The 26,627-nt window shown below is 42.9% G+C and overlaps 1 protein-coding gene across 2 annotated transcripts in view; it reads left to right on the top strand.

Annotated features, from left to right (window-relative positions):
- Nucleotides 1–8,870: 8,870 nt before the first annotated feature.
- epas1b (endothelial PAS domain protein 1b) overlaps nucleotides 8,871–26,627 on the top strand; it is a 50,237-nt gene continuing 32,480 nt past the window's right edge. The window contains exon 1 of one of the 2 annotated variants that reach the window (XM_027284422.1): nucleotides 8,871–9,007. Coding sequence is in view for 1 of the 2 variants with exons in the window: in XM_019260893.2 (XP_019116438.1) it covers nucleotides 13,573–13,598 (26 nt within the window). In the remaining variant the exon portion in view is untranslated. Of the gene's footprint in view, nucleotides 9,008–13,183; nucleotides 13,599–26,627 lie in introns of those variants that run through there. The other variant, XM_019260893.2, reaches the window with a different exon arrangement.

The following is a 26,627-nucleotide window of genomic DNA, read 5'->3' as shown; positions in this document are numbered from 1 at the left end:
TTCATCAAACAGGAAATTAAATGTTGCACCTTTTTTTTGTTGCATTTTTTCTTATAGTACAGACGAGGTTCTCCGTATTTTAGCTTGTCAGTACGTCGATGTTCCCGCTCTTCATTAAAAACCAAAGGGTACCGTTGACAAACCTACCGTAGCTCACCGCTGGGAGTGTCCATCGTTCCAGGGAGACGTTCTTACAGCGCTAACGAACTGTTTTCCATGTAACTTCACACGCGACGTCCACGCAGATGTCCAATGAAGCCAAATAATGAGCTGAAATCTAAAACGTCCACGTTGTTTTTTCGGTGAAGTCAATTCTGGTCGAATCCCTCCATGACCATTTGATCATTCAAACGCCTGTGTGTGTGTGTGTGTGTGTGTGTGTGTGTGTGTGTGTGTGTTGACCTACAGTCTGTCATGACAAACCGAACCCCCATGATTCCATGTTAAAGAGGCGACACGTGCCTGAGCGTGTTTAAACTGAATGTATTTGCTCTGCCGTGTCTGCATGTACAAACATGGAGATTTCCTCGTCGTGTCGTCTCCACGTTAGATTTTTAAATTTTTTATTTAAAGCATCTTTTTTTTGGTTGTTTGTCGTGTTTTTACTGGATCGTCTAGTTCTTGCTGACATGTTAGAAACCTTTTAGGTTTCATGTGATGCAGCGAGGTCAGAAACAGTCACACTTTAGACCCTCCTCTTCCTCTTCCTCTTCCTCTTTGTGCAACCTGGACATGGAGGTCGAATAAGCTTCAAATTAGCGGCGTCGATCCATGTCGCAGGTCAGATTTACGACTTTATAGTGAACTGAAAAGCTCCAGATATCTTCAAGAAAATCTCCATGTGCAATACTCTGAAAGAGTTTATTGTTTGTTTTTGTATTTCCATCCTCTCTCTTCTTTTCCTGCCTCGTCCACAGACACGTGTTCAGGTGCAAAGAAGACGACAGTACACTTTGTGTTAGGACACCCACACATAAAAATCCATTTAGTCAATGCGAGTGCTGGTTCCCCTGTAACTACATTAATATGTAAGTGTCATTAGCGAACAATAAAAATGTTTAGAGCGAGTAATGTGACGTTTCGTCATCACGCGAGCAACAGGTGAAGACAAAAGTGTGTGAGTCCTGCATTTATGTGACCTTAAACATTTCCTGGAACGTTCCTGGAAAGGAAATATGTCACGCGATACAAATCAGAGGCACTTTTAGTTAACGAGTTTGCATGAATCATTTTAGCAAGATGTGAGTCAGAGCTAATTATCAATGAATAATGAATGAATATGTTCTCTGTTTTAATTAGGACCAAATAACACAACTCGAACATTCAGCAGCTTTCTGATCCGTTAAATAAAGTCTTCCTCTTCCTCACTCGCAGAATGAGACTTGGAGTCGGTCCCAAACACTTCGGAGCTGCTGCATCAGTAAATCAGGTGCTTGTTACACGTGAGTGTCAGGCTCCAGACTGAAGTGCAGTCTGTAAATCTGATCCTGGGCGGTCAGTCATCCCGTCTCAGGCAAGGTTTCAGCATTAAAACGTCTTTATTTGATCTTAACTAAGTACTAGATGTACCGTAAATATCACACACGCACTGAAGGCAACAAACAGGAGCAGATCTACAGTCTGAATGTGTGATATGTCTAAAAAGAAGGTACCACACTGATGATAAACAGCAGTGGTGGAATTAAGTACATCTACTAAATTACTTTTTACTCCACTACAAGTATCCAAAAGCTTTAGTTACTTTACAAATAAAGGTCCAGTGTGTAACATTTAAATACGCGCAGATATGGAATATAACAAGCATAAAATCATATCCTTCATTAGGCGAGAGGTATTCAGTTGGTTGCAATCTGCAACTTCACCACTAGATGCCGATAAACTTTACACACTGCACCTTTAAAATACAACTACAACATCCAAGAGTTCATAAAATATTCTGTTATGAGTTAAACATCTGAAACGATTCAGAACTATATTTCTGATCGTTTTGTGGCTCCTTTAACTTTTACTTTGAATTATTTCAGTATTTTCAATGTATTTTTAATCATTTTGAGGTTCGGACAAGACAATCATTGTGACTGTGTCACTTTGGGTAGTTTTGATGGCATTTCTCACTAATTTAAGGTTTTTTACAAACCAAACAATCGATCGATTCATGGAGAAAATAATCATTAGTTACAGCCTGAAGTTCAAAACGAACTCCACCTCAACAACTCCAAGAGTAAAAACCTGTTTTTACATTAACACGAGTCACAATCATCTAACAGTCACAGAGGACGATGTACTGCTTTAATACTTTTAATTTGAATAGTACATTTTCCTGATGATACTGCTGAAGTATCAGGAGTTTTACAGTGTGAGCGCTTCCTCCATCACTGCTAAATAGTTACACATGAATGTAATTTGTATGAGAACAGACGTGTCATGCAGAACGTTTAAAACGAGTTACCTGTCCTGCTATGAGAAGGTACCAGAGATCCAAACTAGTGCAGCAGAAAAACCGTCAGCTGCAGCCGTAGTGGGAGAAGATGTGTTAGATACAGTAGCTGACACTCATGAACACGTTCTGGATAGAGCGGAGCAGATTTAAGACTAAACAGTTTTACTGCGAATAAACTTCCACAACACCGTATTTATTCTGTCCATCATTTTCTTCTTCTTCTTCTCTCTTAATGTGTCTCCTGTTGCATCTTGTTTTTAGTCAAACTGTCCCACCACGACCCGAAAAAGGACGTCCTCTCCCAGAAGTCCTTTCACGCTGAATGCCAAATGCTATTTCCAAATTTTCCACCCGGTAGTTTGATATTTGTTAGAGAGGAAAAATAAAATGTGCTTCATGCAGGAAGTCCTTTTTTTTTCGTTGATTAAGTTGAAGTGAGATTCAAACACAGTGGCATGAGGCAGATTTTTAAACAATCAAACAGTATTATGCTCCTGCTCTTCCTCGGGTCACATGCAGAATGTCACTGTACGTCCATGTTTTTGTTTCTTTTCTTGCAGTCCCTGTATTTGTGAAGCTTTGTATGTACATTTTGTCATCGGACCTGTGGGTTTTTGTTTCTTTTACGGATTCCCTTTTTATTTGTGTTGATATTTGTTGTTTTTTTTCCTTTCGCGTTGCGTGCCAAATGTACTGTATTTTAAAGGATGTGAAGGTGTATTTTAATTTTTGAAACAAATTAAATATCATGATGTCAGAAAGAAAGGTCTCCTTGTTTGGTGATTTTCTCCGACCCTTCTCCTCCTCCTGCCGGTGTTTCAAGGGAACTTGGTATCTCTTTGTGTTACAGCTCGGTGAAAACATGGAAATAGTTTGATAATAAAGAGGTAGAAGTTCAATAATACCATGTAAACTATTTAGTAATAGTAGTATAGTATATTTGGGTTAAAAAAAGAGTAATATGGTGACATTAATGAGGTAATATCGGCTGCTAATATCAGCGAAAAAATCATCATATCATATTATAATGTTGAGATATATCCTCCCTGATGTTTCAAGGTAATCCTGTCAGGGAACGCTGACGGGGAGCGGAGCCGGTGTTGTGCCAGAACCGGAGCTGGGCAAGCAGGCAATGTAACCGGGCTCAGCAGCCTCTGTGGACAAAATGACAGAGGAGAAGAGAGCGAAGAGGACGCTGACAGAGGAAGCCAGGCGAGAGCTTGGTGAAATAAAAGACTCAAAGACAGGCAGGAACTGGAGAGTGATTCATTGCAGCAATATCCTGTGATTTGTTGTAGTTTCTGTGTAATAAACATAAATCAGAGCTTCAAAATGCCAAACTACCAGTTATATAAAGTCTAATGTTACCTAGATAAAATGCCAAAACGCCAGGTAATGTTTCAGCTTGTCCATCAAAAGTGGGACTTCATCTCGAAATGTTTCAGTGACAAACCAAACCGTACCACATGCTTTAGATTTGAAAGAATGCAGGGAGTTCATACCTCCGCCGAGGACGATCGTTAATCTTGTCCATCTACGATGCTTGACTAGTTGCCCAAGGGAAGACCGCGTTAAATACCTGAAGCTGTTATCTTCATCTGATTTTCTGAAAAATGTGGTGAGACCTGCTGTGAAACAAAAAAAAGCTGAAAACCAACAATGGTTGTGACGCAGGCTGAGCTGCTTCAGTGCTATCTACCTTTTATTAAATCAGTCAGGTGAGCTCAAATGTTTCCACTCTACGTTTAACTCGCCACTCGATTACTCACAGCAAGTACACACAGTACATTTAAATATGCAAATGATGCATTATTTAATGCAAGTGCTAACTTTGGGTGAACTCTGCAGACACAAACAGACAAAATGAAGCAAAAATAAACACTCTCTTCCAAACACATGACACAGATTAATGCAGTCATGTTTTACATCTTAATTTCATACCTGACATTCATGTGCAGCTCACATATAAATCTAGCTCATGTGCTCAGTGGATAATTGCAGTAAATTACTACCAAACCACTACCAGGAAAACCTGCATGTGGTGCACTTTGACTGGCCTCCCTCGTTTTGAATCTGCATCGACTTAAACACTCGAGGGGGAACATTTACATATGCAGCTTTATTTAAAATAAAGATATGCACGCGCACGTCTAAACTGCCATCAACTGTCATCAGGAGGTACTTTCATCTCATCGTTTAATAAAAGCACACTACAGATAAGTTGAGACTTAGTGTGCTACTCTGCTTTGCATATCCCGTGCAATAAAAGACTCTTGATTGACAGCTGATGAATGATAAACGATGAAAGAGAGATGACCTTATACGCTGAGTGAGTCACACGGTAAGAGAGATAAAACAAAAATACCTACAGCCTGATTGTCGAGTATTCAACGCCTGTAACGCTGACAGCATCGGGCATTTGAAGTGTCCCAGAATGATGTGTGTTCATGTCCAGGTGACAAAGGGAGGAGGTTTGACTTTAAAGGTCCAGTGTGTTCAGAAGATTTACAGTGGTTCACTTACAGGATACGATTGCGGGGAGTTTGTGTTTTGAGGTCAGGGGTATTCAGTTGGTTGGAGTATGAAACTGAAACTACGTCTCAGTTTAACCTCAACACGATCACATCATTAAACTGATGTATTCAAATAATTTCTGCAGGCTGCAGACAAGCGATGTCGTCCTGCTGATGGTGGAGTCGTTCCAGATGACACGGACACACAATATATTTTGTTGTTTCACCATGTCGACATTAGAGGAGGACGGGCCGGAGGTTTATCAGCAGTAAAAGTGTTCAGACAGTCTTAAATCTGAACACATCTGCTATCCATATCCATCGCTTATTGACCGAGTGTCAGCTACTGTCTCTAACACATCTTCTCCTCCCACTACTGCTGCTACAGCACTTTGATATTCTTCACTGCTACATGAACAGTTTGTAACAGGACAGGCGACTCCTTTAAAACGTCCTGTGCACGACGCTCCTGTTCCTCAAAGAGGGAAAGTTACAGGTTGACAAAAAAAACTTCCAAAGCTTTCATGACACATATTTCTAAAAAAAATTTAAAGCCACATTGTGTCGAAATGAGTATTTACTGTGATACAGCGCCTCCAGTTTCAGAGTGTAATCCCACTGTGGTAACTATGTTCAGCTGTACTCGAGTATTTGTTCTGATTACTGATTACTTATGATCGAAAACTAGCAGCCAAACATCAACCAGGTCACCAGCAGCAACTGATATCACTGACTAGTCCAGCAGCAGTCAGCCCAGCTCGGCGTCTGTCTTTCAGCCTTTTATTTCACCAAGCTCTCACCAACCACTAAAAGTCAGTCCCAGATCTTCATCCGTCAACGTCCTCTTCACTCTCTTCTCCTCTGCCATTATGTCCACAGAGGCTGCTGAGCCCGGTTACATTGCTCACTTGCCCAGCTCCAGTTCTGGCATGACACTAACAACACTAACACTCCCTCTCGGTGCCCTGAGCTCACTTTCTGGCCAGCCGGGTTAACAAACTGAGCTAACAGCAGCTACAGTTTACTTCACTGTCCATCATAAACTCTGTAAATCACAGAGAGTTGAAGGCGGAGCAGCCGGAGGACATCAGAGGGAAAACCAGAAAACATTTCCTCCATAAAATATGATCCAGTTTCACCAGAAATCAGCTTCGCGCGGGTGATCGAACCCGGAGCAGACATATGAATAACAGACGCGGTGTCTGTTATTCATATGTCTGCAGATAGCACTGAATCAATGCTGATTCATTGAATCAACGTTTCTCAACGCTGAACTACGCTGACCCAATATGCCGCTCAGCTCCTGATTCAGGCTACAGTCAGCTCCCGCCTCGATTACTGCAACTCGCTCTTGGCTGGCCTACCTGCTTGCGCGATCAAACCTTTGCCAATGGTCCAGAATGCCGCAGCGCGACTGGTTTTCAATCAACCCAAAAGGTCACATGTCACCCCACTCTTCAGCGACCTGCACTGGCTGCCTCCAGAATTAAACACAAAGCTCTGACGCTAGCCTACAAAACCACCTCAGGATCTGCCCCTGCCTATCTCAGCGTCTTACTAAAGGCTCACGTCCCGACCAGGGCGCTACGCTCCGCTCATACAAACCGTCTAGTTGTACCCTCGCCTCTCGCAAAGCGAGGTCACTCTAAACTCTTCTCTGTGGTCGTCCCCAAATGGTGGAATGACCTACCAGCGGCTACAAGAACAGCAACATCCCTTTTTACCTTTAAAAAACTTGTAAAAACCTTTCTGTTTCGAGAATGCTTCCCTGCCTAACAAAACTAACAACTACTCTGTGTCCTTTACACCTTTCTCAGTTTATGTCCTCCTCTGTAAGTCGCTTTGGATAAAAGCGTCTGCTAAATGCAATGTAATGTGTATGTAATGTAAATATTAGGGGCTGTCCAATCGATTAAAAAAAATTAACTAATTATCCCAAAAACTTTCTGTAATTAATCGCGTTGTAATCGCGATTAAGTCGATAATAAACGTACAATAAATTAAATGCATTTTTCTGAAGACTCGAAGCTTATAATTGAATATTTATTTATGGTAAAATGATCAAATTAATGTAGAATAAACACAGATAAAGAAATAAATCATGTCATTTTATTGGCTTAAGGTGCACATATGGCACAGTGCAAATATAGAAAAAAGCCAGAATGAGAGAAATTAGACTGACGTGCCACACTCCGTGTATGTAGACTGGGGTGTTTTGCTTTGAGGTGATATGTTAAGGTCCTTACGTAACTTCTGTGGAATTTAATTCGGATTTGCAAACTGTGCAAATTGCCTTGTTTTGTGCCAACGACTGTCGGGCAACTGTTTAAATGAAAGGTTCCCCTAAAAGGTCCGTCCTTATCGCATCGTTCTGCATAGAATCTCCTTAGTTATGGATAGATCATAGACATAGATAACACAGACTCCCCTTTAGTTTAGATAGATCATATAGACCTTTAGGATAGACAGACATATAACTCCTTTAGTTAGGAAGAATCATAGACAATATAGACTCTCTTTAGTTAAGGATAATCATAGACATATAGAATCTATTAGATGACAAGTTAGCTCCCTTTAGTTAGGATAGACATAGACATATAGACATAGACTTCCTTTAGTTAGAAGATCATAGAACACAGCTCGCTAGTAGGAAATCATGACTTATCACTCTCCTTTTAGTTTTAGGATAGATCATAGACAATACAAGACTCTCCTTTGTTTAAGGAATAGAATTGCCCATGACATATAGACTGCGCCTTTAGTTTAGGATAATCAATAGGACATATAACAGAGACTCTCCTTTAGTTGGATAGATCATCGACATATACATAGACTCTCCTTTAGTTAGGATAGCGCCATAGACATATACATAGACTCTCCTTTAGTTTAGGAATAGCTCATAGACATATACATAAATGCCTCATTGAGCAGGTTGGGTCTGTTGCTGCGAATACGTTTAACGTTCCGCCTATTGATGTGGCAGATCTGCCCGTAAACTAATACAAGCAGGGCCGTTTTAGCCTATGGGCAATGTGGGCGCCGCCCCAGGGCGCCGCAGTCTCCGTGAGGGCTTTAAGTTAATGCCTCTTATACCCCTTCACACACCACTACATATATCTGGGAAACAAAGCTCTACTTTGCCACATCCAAAATGGCGACCGCCACCGAAGTAAACAAAACCGCGTTATTGCGTTTAATTTTTTTTAACGCGTAATTCTTTTAAAATTAATCGACAAAATTAACGCGTTAATTTTGACAGCACTAATAATATATAACATGATTTTGTCATCAGGTTTGCACCCTGAAATAATGTTAGTTTCATCATTCAACCAACATTGAAATAACATTGGATATATCAGTGTCACATCAACATGATTTAAAATCTAATAAAAATGATTATGGCAGAAAAGTTGCTTCAGACCTGCGAGATAATGTCTATTATTTAATTAATTAATTATTCATGCAGAACTTTCTAAAACCTCCATCACAGTGATCTCCTTCCTGCACCTGTTGTAACCGTGTCAACAGGTGGAGAGCACGAGGACACACCGGGGGTGGCGGGGCGCTCAGAGAGAGGAGAGGGGGCGGCTCCCGGCGGAGCCTCCAGCCAATCACGGAGCCGGGATCCGGGACAGCGGCTTTCACGCTCCAGCTGAGCTCCACAGGTCCGCGAGACTCCGGGAATAGTTTGGAGAGTTTGAGCTTCAGAGGGGACAAAGTTTTTATTCTGCAGGAGAGCAGCCCGGCAGCAGCTCGGCGTCCAAGCTGCGGTCTGTGCGGGTGTTTTCTGTTTCCCCTGCGGGCTGAGAGGCTGTACAATCCTCGGCAGTGTTCTGAGACTGTACGGCCCCAGAAAGAAACCAGCACCAGCACCACCAACACCACCAACACCACCTCTCTGCAGCCCGGTGTCCTGGACTAAAGCTGTCACCTGCTTTCACTTCTAAAGTTGGACTTAACTCTTAAAGACACCGGGAGGGAATTTACAACATTTTATCATCGTTCATAAAAAAAAAAAAACCCAAACATGACGGCAGACAAGGAGAAAAAAGAGGTGAGGACGTTGTGTATTCCCCTCCGCGTCCCTGGGTTCGGTTGTTTTTATGAGCGGACAGCTGGACCTGTTGCCGCAGCTGCATGTGACTTGGCCCGGCTCTGTGCTCCTGATAGTGGCTGTTTAGAAATCACAGTCTGCATGCAGAAACACCTCTGTCATAATCTATGTTAATGCATTTATTATATTATATATATATATAAGGTAGGAAGGTAAGTGTTTGGATTTGATTTGCTGCAGGTTTATTTTTGAACTTTTAAAGCTTTAAATTAAATTTCCATGGTTGCAAAATCTATCCAACTAAATATATGAAAGAAAGCAGAATGAATCAGTTATTGGGGTTGTCAGACATTCAGGTGTCTCCTTGCACAATAAGTTTTTCTTCCAAGCTTCATTTTCCTGCAGATCTTGCAAGAGGATGCTCGCAGGCAGTTAAACCCCACACAAAAACAGCAGCCTCACATGTTAATTATCTACGATTAATGATCATAATCTGTCCAACAAGCTGCCTTTCTTAACCTCTGACCCCTCCCAGACTAATCAGCTATCGAGAAGCTCTCTAGAACTGGAGGCGTCCCTGAAGCAGCTGTGAACCTGTTCCTGTTGGGGGGTTATCACCACTTTGCTGCTTAGATTTGTTGAACTTAATTGGCAACATTCATGCAGCCATTAATATGTGTTGTGTGTGTGTGTGTGTGTGTGGTGTTGTGTGTGGTGTGGTGTGTGTAATCAGCTGTCCGTCTGTCCTGAAACCGTCTCGTCACACACACACACACACAGTAAGACGCCTGGGAAAGTGGATGAGCCGCATTAATCGTTTATATATTGACATGTTTATTTGAGTTGGTGTTTCCCCCCAACAGCTTTTTTGGTTGTTAATAATTAATAATCCAACAGTTGTGATGATGTCATTGGACTAATCTTGCGTAACAGTGCTCTCTAACTGCTCCTGGCCTTATCACGAGTGACAAAGAGAGGACGTGTTACCCTCGTGGAAAACACATCATTTCATCAGTTGTTCTTTCCAGCCAGATCACAGATTAATTTCTCGTGCGGAAAACTCCACATGAGACTTTTTTTAATGGTGTGTAAACCGAGAGAATGATCTACTGTCACACCACGAACGAAAAGGAGAGGGAAGCTGATTTCATCAGACGCCTCCTTGTCTGCCCTGTCCATCCTCATGACTCTCTCTCTCTTTCCTCTTCTAACCATCAGCTATCAGATCAGCAGGTATTAAAAGACATGGGGAATGATCGGGATGGGAAAAAAAAAAACAAGAGAGAAAACCACGTTAAGGAGACAGAAGTGAGACGAGAACGGCGAAGTGGTTCTGTGGCCTTGGTGCTTCCAGCAAGAGAGCTATCGGCCATTTTAGGGAAGGAGACCCGCAAGTGTGTGTCTGTCAGGCTGCTGCAGCGTTTCTGTGCGTTTAAGTGTGTGAGGAGAGTTCACAAGGTCTCCTCCATGATGTGTTTCCTCGTCAGCATGTTTGTCTTTGTATCATTAGGTTGCACATTGTCGCTCCTGCTGCTGGGAGTCGTAATTACTCTGATAATGATTCATGAAAGCTCCTGGCAAACACAGGCTGTGTGTATCTGAGACGCAGCGGTCATATGTTTTTTTTATTTAATGCAGCTCGTGTTGATACGGAGTGGCTGAACTCACTGGAATGTCTTTTATTGGATTTGTTCTTACTGTAATTGTAATTCTGTTGTTTTGTGGCAGGAAAAGTCCCAAAAAAGTTCACGCCAACCAACATAAGAATGAAAAAAATCATCTTAGAGCTACGATTAAACTGATTGTTGACAACAAAAATTAAACTATTTTGATTTTATAAACAAAAAATGTCCAATTTTCTGAACAGCTTCTCGAATGTGAATATTTTCTGTTTCTTCATCCTCCGTGACCTAAACTGAAAAGTTTGAGGTTCTGGAAAAACAAGTTCACTACAATTTAATGAATCAATTATTGTAAAGATTGACAGATTAATGTACTTGTAAATAATTAGTTCCAGCCCTATTAGTTTCCTCTACCATGTCCCTTATTTGGCAAAAAAAAAAGGAGCAGCTGTGTGTTCAACCATCTTATATTTTGTGTACAAAGTGATTTGATGAATTAGAAAAAATGTTCCATAATTTAAAACCGACCGAAGGTTCCTCGATCACTGTTTAACGGTTTCAGCCTTTTAAAATTCAGCAACGGTTTAAAGGAGCATCAGAACTGTCGAAAGCCGAGATGCACACTTGAAATGATTTATAACTGAACAACCGTCCAAAACAACAAATGTTCAGTTACGATCATAGAAGAAAAACAGCTACATTTGGAGAATCTGGAAGCAGCAGATGATGTTGATTTGTGTTTTTAGATCTACATTTGAAACATACACGTGTTTTAACAAGGTGCACAAAGCGTGATGACCTCCTGTTAAACAATAATTATCACCTTTCTGACTGTTGATCACCCAAAAACTGCCAAATATAAATTCACGGCAGAGCTCTGTGTTGGGTTTGCATTAGATTTAACAGGTGTAACTTAATAAAGTGGACGTGAGTGTACGGCACAAACAGGGCTGAAGCCTTCCTGGTGGTCCCAGGACGTCACCATCAGGCCCGTCTTGAAACCTGCGTTCAAGGATTGTAAAAGTTCTCCTTTTTAGAACAACTGATGGTTCTCGGGTTTGTGTGGCTTACGTTGTGAAACTCCACACAGTTTCACAGGCGCGATGGGAGTTGTTCTCTCGTAGTATTTAAGTATTAGCATTAACAGCAAAATTGGCACCGCTTTGTGAAGCCAAATGATCCTTTCTAATACAGACTTTAACATCTATCTAAAACTATGTTTTGTTATGATAATATTTTACTTGGCATCTGGTCTGTGGTGATGGGTGGTGATGGTGACGGCACCAGAAAACGCCCGAGTGATCAGACAGGTTTTTGCATTCTACTGCACCGTGTGGAGGTTTTCATGGCATCTAGGAGCGGAGTTGTGATTTGCAGCCGCGTTCCTCGCGACATTAGAAAACTACGGTGGCTGTGGAATGTCCTATCTGTGCCGGTGTTTGGTTTGTCCTTCCCGGGGTACTTGTAGAAAACATAGCGTCTCCTCGGAAGAACGCCCAAACCTGCGGCTCAGTTAAGTCAACGAAACGTAAAGGTTTCTTTTTTTTGGGGGTGATTATGTTTCAATTTCTGCCATATTCTGTAAATAAATCTTGTGAACACGCACACAATGGACCTTTACAAACCAAAAATAACAACACGTTTGTTTTGTAAGATTACACACAGTGACAGTCGAGGCTAAATGCATTGACCACTTTTTTAAAAAAAGGATGATTTTTAAGACAGACTGTCGATCTAAGAGCTCTTTAGTTATACAACAACTTTGGAATGAGGCAAACTGAGTCACATTCATCATATCAGACGGTAAAACCCACCACTGCTGGCTCACGTCCAGTAAACACAGTTTCCAGTGTTTGTGTCTGTCACGCCTCACTCAGCCTTTTCCACCATCCGACACGTAACAACCGGCGGCGTTCTCTCCGTTCCTTTCCCGCCGACGACTTCATTAAATATAACTTTATTTTACATCTGGGCTGAGTGATAGCGGAAGAAAAAAGCGTCGAGGGCCCCAATCCATCTTTCAACATGTGATTCCACTGGAACAATGTCCAAGGTCAGAGTCCAGGGCAGCTGCCAGGCAGATTACCTTACCTGCCGTGGAGAGTGATCCATTGGTCTATTTTTCTGTCTCTTTTTAAGACCTGTCGCTGTACATAGGTTGGTTTGGTGCTTACATAAGGAGTAAACATTTATAATCATCACTTTAAAAGTTACATACGTTGTTTTTGGTGCCTGTTTGTTTCCCAGATATATTAGTGTGTGTGTGAATGGGTGTATAAGAGGCAATAACTTAAAGCACTTTATAGAAAGGCACTTTATGAAGTTCAGTCCATTTCCTTGTATTAGTTTACGGGCAGACCTGCCCGAACCAATATGGCGGCGCCGTTTACGTACGATTCAGCGCTCAATGCGGCGTCTATGTATATATGTCTATGGTGTCAACAGGTAGGAGAGCACGAGGACACACCGGGGTGGGCGGGGGCAGCTCAGAGAGAGAGAGGGGGGCGGCTCCCGGCGGAGCCTCCAGCCAATCACGGAGCCGGGATCCGGGACAGCGGCTTTCACGCTCTCAGCTGAGCTCCACAGGTCCGCGAGACTCCGGGAATAGTTTGGAGAGTTTGAGCTTCAGAGGAGGACAAAGTTTTTATTCTGCAGGAGAGCAGCCCGGCAGCAGCTCGGCGTCCAAGCTGCGGTCTGTGCGGGTGTTTTCTGTTTCCTCTGCGGGCTGAGAGGCTGTACAATCCTCGGCAGTGTTCTGAGACTGTACGGCCCCAGAAACCAGCACCAGCACCACCAACACCACCAACACCACCTCTCTGCAGCCCGGTGTCATGGACTAAAGCTGTCACCTGCTTTCACTTCTAAAGTTGGACTTAACTCTTAAAGACTACCGGGAGGGAATTTACAACGTTTTATCATCGTTCATAAAAAAAAAACCCAAACATGACGGCAGACAAGGAGAAAAAGAGGTGAGGACGTTTGTTTTATTCCCCTCCGCGTCCCTGGGTTCGGTTGTTTATTATGAGCGGACAGCTGGACCTGTTGCCGCAGCTGCATGTGACTTGGCCCGGCTCTGTGCTCCTGATAGTGGCTGTTTAGAAATCACAGTCTGCATGCAGAAACACCTCTGTCATTAATCTATGTTAATGCATTTATTATATATATAATATATAAGGTAAGGAAGGTAAGTGTTTGGATTTGATTTGCTGCAGGTTTATTTTTTGAACTTTTAAGAGCTCCAGGGTTGCAAAGTCTTTCCAAAATAAAATATATGAGAGAAAGCAGAATGAATCAGTTATTTTGGGTTTGTCAGACATTCAGGTGTCTCCTTTCACAATAAGTTTTTCTGTCCAAGCTTCATTTTCCTGCAGATCTTGCACAGAGGATGCTCGGCATGCAGTTAAACCCCACACAAAAACAGCAGCCTCACATGTTAATTATCTACGATTAATGATCATACATCTGTCCAACAAAGCTTCCCTTCTTAACCTCTGACCCCTCCCCAGACTAATCAGCTATCAGAAGAAGTCTCTAGAACTGGAGGGGCGTCCTGAAGCAGCTGTGAAACCTGTTCCTGTTGGGGGGTTATCACCACTTTGCTGCTGCAGATTTGTTGAACTTAATTGGCAACATTCACGCAGCCATTAAATATATATGTGTGTGTGTGTGTGTGTGTGATCAGCTGTCCTGTCTGTCCTGAAACCGTCTCGTCACACACACACACACAGTAAGACGCCTGGGAAAGTGGATGAGCCGCATTAATCGTTTATATATTTGTGCATACTTGAGTTGTGTGTTTCCCCCCAACAGCTTTTTTGGTTGTTAATAATTAAATAATCCCAACAGTTGTGATGATGTCATTGGACTAATCTTGCGTAACAGTACTCTCTAACTGCTCCTGGCTTAATCACGAGTGACAAAGAGAGACGTGTTACCTCGTGGAAAACACATCATTTCATCAGTTGTTTCTTTCCAGCCAGATCGCAGATTAATTTCTCGTGCGGAAAACTCCACATGAGACTTTTTTTAATGGTGTGTAAACCGAGAGAATGATCTACTGTCACACCACGAACGAAAAGGAGAGGAGAGCTGATTTCAGTCAGACGCCTCCTTGTCTGCCCTGTCCATCCTCATGACTCTCTCTTTTTCCTCTTCTAACCATCAGCTATCAGATCAGCAGGTATTAAAAGACATGAGGGAATGATCAGGGATGGGGAAAAAAACAAACAAGAGAGAAAACCACGTTAAGGAGACAGAAAGTGAGACGAGAACGGCGAAGTGGTTTCCTGTGGCCTTGGTGCTTCCAGCAAAGAGAGCTATCGGCCATTTTAGGGAAGGAGACCTGCAAGTGTGTGTTTCTGTGCGTTTAAGTGTGCGAGAGAGTTCACAAGGTCTCCTCACTGATGTGTGTCCTCTGTCAGCATGTTTGTCTTTGTATCATACGGTAGCACATTGTCGCTCCTGCTGCCGGGGAGTCGTAATTACTCTGATAATGATTCATGAAAGCTGCCTGGCAAACACAGGCTGTGTGTATCTGAGACGCAGCTGGCATATTGTTTTTTTTATTAATGCAGCTCGTGTTGATACGGAGTGGCTGAACTCACTGGAATGTCTTTTATTGGATTGTTCTCTTACTGTAATTGTAATTCTTGTTGTTTTGTGGCAGGAAAAGTCCCAAAAAAGTTCACGCAAACCAACATAAGAATGTAAAAAATCATCTTAGAGCTACGATTAACTGATTGGTTGACAACAATTAAACTATTTTGATTATTATAAACAAAAAATGTCCAAATTTTCTGATTACAGCTTCTCGAATGTGAATATTTTCTGTTTTCTTTCGTCCTCCGTGACCGTAAACTGAAAAGATTTGAGTTCTGGAAAAACAAGATTCACCATTTAATGAATCAATTTATTGATAAAATGATTGACAGATTAATTGCTCGTGTAAATAATTAGTTCCAGCCCTATTAGTTTCCTCCACCATGTCCCTTATTTTGGCAAAAAAAAAAAAAGAGGAGCTGTGTTCAAACCATCTTATATTTTTGTGTAAACGTGATTTGATGAATTAGAAAAAATGTTCCATGATTTAAAAACCGACCGACAGGTTCCTCGATCACTGATTTAACGGTTCAGCCTCTTTAAAATGTCAGAACGGTTTAAAGGAGCCATCAGAACTGTCGAAAGCCGAAGATAACACCTTGAAATGATTTATAACTGAACAACAGTCCAAAACAGCTATATTTGAGAATCTGGAAGCAGCAGATGATTTGAATTAATCGTTTTTAGATCTACAAACATACACGTGTGTTTAAACAAGGTGCACAGAGCGTGATGACCTCGGTGTTAAACATAAATTATCACCTTTCTGACTGTGTCACCAAAAAACTGCAAATATAAATTCACGGCAGAGCTCGTGTGTTGGGTCGCATTAGATTTAACAGGTGTACTTATTAAAGTGGACGCTGAGTGTACGGCACAAACACGGGCTGAAGCCTTCCTGATGGTCCACAGACGTCATCATCAGGCCCGTCTTGAACCCGCGTTCAAGGACGTGGTTTGTAAAAAGTTCTCCTTTTTAGAACAACTGATGCAGTCTCGGTTTGTGGCTTACGTTGTGAAACTCCACACAGTTCACGGGCGGCGATGGGAGTTGTCTCTCGTAGTATTTAAGTATTAGCATTAACAGCAAAATTGGCACCGCTTTGTGAAGCCAAATTATCCTTTCTAATACAGACTTAATCTATCTAAACTCTGTTTTGTTATGATAATATTTTACTTGGCATCTGGTCTGTGGTGATGGGTGGTGAGTGGTGACGGCACCAGAAAACGCCCGAGTGATCAGACAGGTTTTTGCACTCTACTGCACCGGTGTGGAGGTTTTCATGGCATCTAGGAGCGGAGTTGTGATTTGCAGCCTCGCGTCCTCGCGTGACATAGAAACTACGGTGGCTGTGGAATGTCCTATCTGTAGCCGGTGTTTGGTTTGTCCTTCCCGGGGTACTGTAGAAACATAGCGGTCTCCTCGGAAGACCGCCAAAACCTGCGGCTCAGTATAAGTCAACAGAAACGTAAAGGTTTTTATTTTTGGGGGTGATTTATGTTTCAATTTCTGCCATATTCTGTAAATAAATCTTCTGAACACGCACACACTGGACCTTTAAAACCAAAAATAACAACACGTTTGTTTGTACATGTACACACAGTGACAGTCGAGGCGAAATGCATTGACCACTTTTTTTAAGACAGACTGTCGATCTAAGAGCTCTTTAGTTAAACAGACAGTGGTTATACAACAACTTTGGAATGAGGCAAACTGAGTCAAATTCATCATATCAGAGGGTAAAAACCACCGACTGCTGGCTCACGTCCAGTAAACACAGTTCCAGTGTTGTGGTCTGTCACAGCTTCACTCAGCCGTTACCACCATCCGACAACGTAACACATCGGCGGCGTTTCTCCCGTTCCTTTCCCGCCGACGACTTCATTAAATAACTTTATTTTTACATCCTGGCTGAGTGATAGCGGAAGAAAAAAGGTCGAGGGCCCCACTCACATCTTTCAACATGTGATTCCACTGGAAACAATGTCCAAAGGTCAGAGTCCAGGGCAGCTGCCAGGCAGATATACATTACCTGACCGTGGAGAGATTGATCCATTTGGGTCTATTTTCTGTCTCTTTTTAAGACCTGTCCCTGTTATCAGAGGCAGTGTGGAGGCGTAACAGTATATTCTGGCACAGTATGGACAAACATACCTGTATTAATTCAGGATCTGCGGCTTTAAATTCTTCTCACCTTTTTAATGTTATATAAATACAGATATGTGTGTGGAAGAAGCTCATTTAGGAGATATAAGAGTTTATTTTTAGCTGTAAGAGATATTATTTGAATTCTGCACTAAAATTTATGAGAAAATAAAAAGTGAAAATGAATACAGGAATGTTTTGTTTGTTAAAACTTAATCAAAAATATTGTGGGTGTATTAAATTCATGCACACCCTCAATAATGAGTCAGCGGATGAACGATGAAACTGTTTACTGCCGCCATCGTGACCGTTGACCCCGCCGTTGGACAGTTATCTCCTTTATCGTAATCGAGACCTACGCTGTCAATCGGGTATCTTTGGTCATGTGTCCTCTGTGTTGTGTAAGATAATTAGAAGTGAGGCTTTGCTGAACCTGGAATAATATCCTGTAGGTCAAGAATGAACTTTCAAGCTCAACTTGATTATAACTTTATATAAAAAGATGTTAGTGAAGGTTTTAAAGTTTGTGTTTCTAGGAGGGAGGATAACAGACTCGCTGTGATTTCCCTTTTTTATTCTCAGTGGGTCCAAAAAAGAGAAAATGATCCAAACATTGAGCTGGATTTCTGCCATGAAACACTGATCCTAACGGAGCTGCTTCTTTTCTCATGCACAGCCCTGTAGCGGATCACGTGTTGAAGGACGAGTTTGAAGCACTTCATTGATCGATTGGTTTTAAAACGCAGACTAAACACTCATCAGTTTCTCCTTATCCTTTTTTGTTTGCTGCATATTTGTGCCCCCGCTCTGTTGCGCTAACTCATGAGAGGAGAGGGAGAGGGAGAGGGGAGGAGAACAATTTGCCAAAAACAAGACAGACAGAACAGAAGGGGGAGGACAGGAAGTTTGTTAAACAAGACGGAGCGGTTATCAACTGGAGGTGATCTAGATGAACGTAAATCAATGAGCAGCGACAGACGAGCAGACAGCAGAAGAAGCAGCTCTGGTGTCAGCTGGAGCGTTCAGGCCTGTCAACTCAGCAGTTCACATGATAGCGGCGCTCCGCAGCGAGCCCGAGGCCCGGTTGGCACGGCGCCGTCATGCCTCTTTTGTGTGCTAACCCCTCAGTCTCCAAACACTACCCAAACATCACGCCGCTTAGAGCAGCCGCTCGACCTGCCCTCTGAAAAGGCCGAGGAATGCAAGGAGAGATGGAGAGCGAAGGCCGAATGTCTAAGAGTGGATTTACTGCCTCTCGTAGGCAGGAAAAAAAAAAAGATATTTTTGTTTTCAGAGATGGGAAGCAGTTAAAGTCTATTAAGTCAAGCACTTCAGAATGCAGTTGGAAGGTTCTCGAGTGTTTCAGGACAGAAAATATTGCACTTTCTCTGACAGCTGTAGCTACTTACTCTGAGGTCCAAGTCCAAGTCTCAGGCCTATTTTTAGGGCTGCAACCAGTAATCATTTTCATCAGTGATTCATTACATAATAACACTTAAAATGATGAGAAATATTAATCACAGTTGCCCAATTTGACATCTTCAGATGTTTCATTTTGTCCGACCGACTCAAAAATATTCAGAATAAATAATAACATCTGCACAAAGAGAACACTTGGTTAACTGATCATGCAAAACAAAAAAAAGAAGATCATTTTCTGCCAGCTGACTGACCTATAAATCGTTCAAGCTCTCGTCATTCGCAGGTCTTTCAGGTCCAGCTGCAGGGATGCAAACACGTCGTCCTTTCTAAGCTGTGTAAGCCCCATCTGCCGCTCTCTTATTTATGTCTTAATGTGCAAGGGTTCAGAAAGGGTTCTGTGTTTGCATGAGGTCGAGTCTTCAGAGAGTTATATTTCACAGCAGTCAAGTCGCAAGTTCTGATTTGTTTGACTCGCTTCACATCTAAAGGCCAAATTCCACTGGGCACGGATGTGATGCGTTCTGTCTGCGCTGCCGGCCGCCGGATCTAATTGCGGCCGTTCTAGTCATTGTTTCAAACCCCACCGGTCCGGCTGTGGTCCATTTCCGATGGGACTCTCGGCTCGGCTCGGCCGAGAATGCTCGTCCGTCATATTTTTGAGAAACCCGCAATCGATCTGCACGAAGCAGCTTGAGCTGACAAGGAAGTCAGACACAGAAACGGTTCAGATAATCCAGTCGATTTTCAAAATAAAACAGCCGGTCATAAAGACATTCGACATTCTTATGGTTATGTTTGAGCACTGACAGGACCGGGACCAGGACCTGGTTAAAGTTAGACAAAGATCGTGATCGTGCCTTATCTTCCTCCTGAACGTTTGCTACCAAATTTCTATTTCTTACGCTCACCATCCGACCCTGTCGACCTTCTTGAGGTACAAGAACGTAGAACTTCCCTCGGTTAAAATACAGTCCTTGCCTTTCCGATATATAACCTGTGCATCATGCTGCTTAAAACGAATTTAGCGTAACACACGTGTAGTATGTAAACTACATTTCAAGGAGAAGGGGTTGGCCTGAAAAGCTGCGAGGTTTCTTTTACCTCACGCTGAAACTGAAGCTGCCGAATCTGTTTTACTCTTGTTGTGTTTTTCTGGAAATCAGCAGAATGAGAAGCAGCCTGCAGATGAAACGCTGAGTAACGCTGGATCTCATGCTGGATTTCAGCTCATTCAGTGGCTGTTATGGACTTTCCCAGAACAGTTTGACCTTGAACCAACACTGATGTTTTACTTTTGCTTTGATGGCTTACACGAGTCGCCTCATAGCTGCCTGTAATGACTCCCAGACCTGAGCTGAACTTTGTGATAGACTTCAGGACGCAATGAACAGAATTTAACATCGACATTAACCCGATGATTCAGCGTTTTATCCATCCATGATTTCTTTTTCAGCCCAAACAAACAGCAGCTTTGTATCAGTAGCGACAGTAAATCCACTTGAGTGTGTTTGTCAGTTGTCTCTCTGCGGTTAAGAATCGACGAGACTCAGCTGTTTGTGTTTCGGGGATTTAAAGCTTCTTATTCAGAGTGTAAACAAGTGAGAGGAAGACGGGGAGACAATAGAAAGGGAACAAAGAAGAGATTAAAGGTAGAGCGAGTAAAAGATATACTCTGGCTCATTAAGTAAGAGGTGATACAGATACAGTATGTTTCCCAGCTGTGTGATTAGTTCTCCGAGGGGGATGAACAGCAGCAGGGGCCGTTCGAGGGGTAAAAGAAGTTTTAGGTTTAAACTGATCCTGCTGCTGCTGCTGCTGCTCGTGAACAGTGGTGCACTTTATACTTTCGAGGTCTGTGTAGGTTCAGAATGAGGCCTCAGGCCGCTAACACACTTAAAGAGCCCAGAGCGGAGGATTTAACAGTCACCACATCACCGCCTGCTTATTGGACGAGGCTGTGACATGCGTTACTACGCTTCACTAGAAGCGTCAAACATAGAAACGGCACAGAGAACCCGGTCAGTTTTCAAAATAAAACACCCCATGTAGAGTCCATATCGCAAAAACAGAGGAAAGGAAAACTGCGTAGCATATTTACTCGTAGAAAAATAACCAAAGAGCAAGTTCACAAAGTCTGGTGGGCGAAAGCTTGTAAAGCGTCACCGAGCCATGCCCAGTCGAATTCAGCCGTTTAGCTGTTTTCTGGCTCCTGTCTGTGTTTTCCATATTTATTATCATTTAATTTAATTTAAAATTAGATATTAATATAGTGTGTGTAATCTGCTGTTAGACTAGACAAAGTGATGGTGCAGCTGAGGCCCTGTGGAGTCCGGAGGCCCCTGGTCAGTCCCTTTTTCGGCCTTGAGGGGCCCCGCACAGCGAGGGGAGCCGCGGGGGGATGCGGAGGAGGCCCCGCACAGCGAGGGGAGCCGCGGGGGGATGCGGAGGAGGTGGTGGTGGTCTGGGAAACCTCCTCTGCATCTTTCCATTGTTATTTTTATCTCATTCATTCTCGTCTTTCCGCCTTTTTTTTTCCTGTGTTTATTTGCTCGTATCACATTCTCTCATATTCCTCCTCAGGCTGCCAGCTGTGCTGTTTGCCTCTCCCCGCTCACTTTGTTGTTGCCCCCCTCTTATTGCCTCCCCCGTTCCTCCATGTTTGAGGTCACTCGACCAGGCCTATATGTTCCCCCTCTCTCCCCTCCTTCAGAACTCTGTCTCCTCGCCATTTCCTATTTCCCGTCCGCCAGCTCCCTTTCTTCCTCTTCCTCTGCTACCAGAATGGCCGGCTTCCATGATTCGCTGAGTGTCACCTGGCCGAGCTCCAGGTCCTTCCAGACTAGTCGTCCCCCTCCCTCTCCTCCTCCCTCCGTCATTTACAGGACGACCATGAGCGTCAAGCTCCTCCAAATCAATTCTTGTAATTCCCCCAGGAACATCAATTTATTTTAGATCCGTTTGTCTGTTTAGCAGACACAAAATTAGAGTAAATAAATTACTTTTATTTTGAAAGGTTTCAAAAGACGGCGACCTCTTGTTTTTGCCCGGCGGAGCGGAGGGTTTACGGATGTGCAGGATCGGTTTGTTCTTGTCTTCACTGTGACCACGATCGCTCTGCCCGGTGGATTCTCTCATGTAAACAAACAAAAAGTTCTGTTTACGTTCAGCATTTCTCTCCAGAACATGCTGTGTGTCCTTGAGGTCTAACAAACGTGTCCACTGCGTTTCCTTCCTCATAAAACACTCACAAAGCCAATTTTTTAAAAAACACTTGTTCGGATCATAGACTGTCTGAAACATGGACTGTCTGTCGTCTCCAGGCTAAAAATGACGGGTGGAGCTGAGGCGGGCTGAACGACGCCTGGTTGCTTAAACAAACCACCTGTAACGTCACCCACCTGTCAATCAAAGTGTCCACGCTCTTAATCCTGCATAACTTTAAGCCTTAATATAATGTGAACAGGTGAGTTGTATATAAATTCACCCTCAGTACAGTTGTCATGAACGGGGAAATTAGCTACAGAGACCAAAACTGTTTTTTGTACCAGGCTGTAAACATGTTTATTTCTGCTGTCGACCGTGGGGACTTATGGAGACTGACTCACTTCTGGAGCCAGCCTCAAGTGGACGTTAGAGGAACTGCTTGTTAAAAGTACAATATTTATTTTCAGAAGTATTTTTTTCACGTGAGGTCGTTGAGGATGTGTCAGGAACACTGTTCGTTTCTGTTTTCCCACCTGTGTGTTGAGTTCTCAGCCTCAGCCTCGTTTTCAACTTTAGACAGTTTCACTCCAACAACAACAACAACACGAGCAGAGCTGAGAGCCAGACGCCGTCCATGTAACAATGAGTGTTCTCTACCTTCAGACGCCTGAAAAACACACAGGAGACAGTCCACCCGAGTAAACAACTTCTCTTTTTATTCCTTATTGTGACACATTTAGATCGTCACAATAACAGAGGAACCTTTTCTTTCAACCTTTTTTCTTTGGCTGCATTGCAAAATGAAATTAGGCCCGTGTGAGAAGCTTCAGCGAGCGCGGTGACGAAGTGAAAAACTGTACCAGGCTTGCATTCCTTTCTCTTTAAGTCCCTCTAATCCTTTTCTCCAGATTAGATGTACTTATTCCTGTTTTCAGTTTGCGTCTCAGGACACGAAATTTGATTAAAGGCCTCTTTCACCACCTCTTTTTTTTGATTTGTTCGAAAACACCAGACCTGCAAAGGAGTCTGTTTTTAAAAGAGAACTTTCCGTTATCGCTTGAACGCACGCCTCGTGTTCTTACATGCAGGAACAATGCTGCAACAGCGTTACAAAACCGAGGCTTACATTCCCCCCCAGAGATTTTTCCTCTGATTATATATATTTTTTATTTTATCGCTGCTCTGCGAAGGTTGTGTCATTATTTTACTTGCATCAAAACGAATGCAAACAGATGAACCAAAGGCCAAAGTTCCACTGATTAGAGTTGTCGGCCCTCGGCTGCTTTCTAAAAGACCTGCAGACAGTCGATGTGTCGATGCTTGAACTGATGATGTCTTCACTTTTATTTGTTGTTCCTGTTTTAATTGACTCATTCTTAGTTTGTGCTGCTGTGTGTCGTGGCCAGGACTCCTTTAATAATAAAACATAGAAATGAATACAGAACACTGTGACATTAGAAATATTCTTTTCCAAGCTGCCGACTCTTAAACTTCTCTAAACGTCTCTCAGGTAGAGCAGGAGGTTTGATAAGAACTGTCGGCTATCGGACGTCCCCTCCGTCGTATTAGCGGTGGAGAGGACGCCTCCAGAGCAAAGCAATAAAATGATATTTTAATTTCCCACAGTTCAGCTGGCTGCCCGTTTGAATCTCAGCCTGTTTGGTATTCTGACGGAGGGTCTCGGCCCAGTCAGCTGACCTCCATCCCACCACCTGTGGTCTCTCTCTCTCTCGCTCTCTCTCACCCCTCTGTGCCTCTTTCAATCAGCCAATCTATCCCGACCATCAGCGTGGCGTGGGCGGGTTTGTTTGTTTGTGCCAGAGTGTGTGTGTGTGTGTGTGTGTGTGTGTGTGTGTGTGTGTGTGTGTGTGTGTGTGTGTGTGCCTCTCTTTCATGGACTATCAGAATCATCAGCAATCTCCTGCATCGTTCTTCCCCTGATTGAGCCGAAGTCGGGGCCCCTGTCTGGGGTAGCTGTTTGTTCGGCCGTGTGTGTGTGTGTGTGTGTGTGTGTGTGTGTGTGTGTTTGGCTGTGTTTCCAGAACTCCATGTTCCTCAGGATCACAGATTAGCCAGTACTGTATTGTTGCTCTGTGTTTGTGTTCGGCCAGGCGCCACAACTACAGGAAGACCCACTGTAAGCAAGGAAAGGTGTGTGTACACTATATGTGTGTGTGTGTGTGTGTGTGTTTGGGTGTGGGCAGACTGAAGCAGGCCTTTTTTTTCTGACACTAAACCACCTTTTATAGTGAAAAGTATCTTTAATTGAGAAATTAAAACAATCTGAAAGCAGAAAAGTTTTTTGACTAAAGGCAGAAAAATATTTTCATTCCTCGTCTGAACAGCATAAAAAAACTGTTTGGTTGTTCACGTGGGAGCTCGATGGAAGTTATAAACTTAATATGTATATGTAATATGTTATTCGTTATTTTTGTTGCATAAAAAAAGTAAACTGCCTAGAAAAAGTTCGAGCTTCAGGTGAGTACACAGAGTGTCACCTAAACGTGGAGTTTTTCTTTCCACTAGTATGAAAGACGTGTTTTTGACTCTTTAGTGTGTTGTAGATTTTTTTGCTCATACGTCCTTTATAAGCACATTACATGAATGCCCATGATAGCCTAGGTTCTCCTGAATCTATAGGTACCAAACACATGCTGTTCCATGTACATTAAGTAGTGTTTATAAGCCCAAATGTTGAAGAAGTTTGTCTGTTTATTTGTTTTTAAAAAATAGGAAAAGAAATGTTTAAGTCGGGTCTGATGTTACGTTGCACAAAAGAATGATCCCAGTCTTTTCCACACAGTGAGACATACGGTTTGTTTCCGTAATTCTGTTTTTTCTGTATCGGATCAGTATCGGCCGATACTAAACCTCAGATATCGGTATTGGAGGTGAAATAAGCGGATCGGTGCATCGCTACTTTTAAGATCAGGTTAAGGTGCGGTCACATGTTCGGCCCTCAGTCAACGTCAATGAAATCTGTCCATCAGTGAGAGGGACGGAAAGAACAAGAAGCTGATAAGAACATTTCGAGTTACTGAGCAGAAAAGCAAATGATCCATGGAGAGCGGTTATGAATTTACAGCCCACACACACACACACACAGCTGGACACCTGCTCTGGTTACAGGATCTGTTTCCTATAAGCACCTCATGGCTTGTTATCACAACAGCCGCGCGGACAGCGGGGGATAACGTTGTTCTGTGCATGTCGCGTGGAAAAAACCCTGAAAATTCAGACCAAACCCGACCCGACAAATTTGCACATAGGACGAGAAAAGTGTGAAGAGTCTGAGAGCGTTGGATCCATCCCCTCTGAGTTAATGACGTGGTGTCAACACGTAAACGACGATGAACTAACGGGAAATTCTCCACACGGGAGTTTAATGCAGTCGGTGCTGGTGTGGAGAGTAAAGTTGGAAAACCAGCGTCGATTAGATTCCAATTTTAGCACTTAAAAAAAAAAAAGACAAAATATTGAGACCAAAACTGATAACATGTGAAACAGGAACATAAATCATATGCAATACTCCTGAAAAACAACATTTAAAAGTCAAAATGTCTCCACAAACCGACAGGAAACCAGAGTTCACACCAGTTATCCATTTATTCATCCAAAGAAAGGTTCAAGTGTTTTTAAAAACAAAGAAAAATCATAAATTTAGTCTTCAAATCATGTTAAATATTTGCAAATTAAAGCTCAATAATTAGTTCATATAACAATTACCCAAACACGTCATCAGTCCTCATAGTTTTTAACAAACTGGGTCAAAGTTCATCCATTACCTGTCGGCTGTTAATGCCAAAGTATACGTACACTGAAGGTTTGTCGGAGGACACTGTGAGGACGCAGAGAGCGCTCGCTGTCACACGATCCTTTAAATCTCATTTCAGAACAGAAGCAGAGCGCGCTGACGTCGGCAGCTCGGCTGTAATTTATAAGGAAATCCACGCTGTCCTTGCTTTTGCATGTCGCCTCACAGTTTGTGCACAAATGAGTGAGGCTAATTTTCGTACATTAGCACGCGAGCGCTGATGCCGTGTCAGATAATCCCGTACAACACACGCTTTATCTCCTCATGTTTGCATGCGGACGCGAACAGATGAAGCTTTGTGCGGCGCTGCAGGGGAAAAGTGTATTACCAGTCTGATTACTGGCACAGAGAGAGGAACAGGCCTGATCTGTCTGACCGCAGCAGCAGCAGCAGCTCGGTCCTCTCTTTATTCTTTTGGTTGGTTTGTTTTCTTTAGATTTGGGCTGAACATGCAGAGCTGAGTCGGATCAGATGTTTTATCATTGCATCTGAGTGCACGTGTTCCCTCCTGTATCCTCAACGGGCTGCAGTTCTGTTAATCACAGAGAGAGAAAGAGAAGTGACTGAAAGAGCCAGAGGGTGTGAAAGTGAATGTCAGCACGCCGAAAACAAAAAAAGGGAATGTCGAGTCACTTTGCCCGGGAGAGCTGAAAGAGCTTCAGGCAGAAAAAAAAAAAATCTCTGAGTTCAGCTGCAGCCTGTTGGGTGGGCACAAAACGCTGAGTGACGGCTGCAGAAACCAGTTATTAGACCTCAGTCAGTAAACACAGCTATGATTCAGAGCACAGAGTGGTGTTTAACTGTGTTTACTGT

The sequence above is a fragment of the Larimichthys crocea genome, chromosome XI (assembly GCF_000972845.2).
Source record: "Larimichthys crocea isolate SSNF chromosome XI, L_crocea_2.0, whole genome shotgun sequence".
NCBI classification, from domain to species: Eukaryota; Metazoa; Chordata; class Actinopteri; family Sciaenidae; genus Larimichthys; species Larimichthys crocea.
This window is presented reverse-complemented; position numbering and strand designations above follow the sequence as displayed.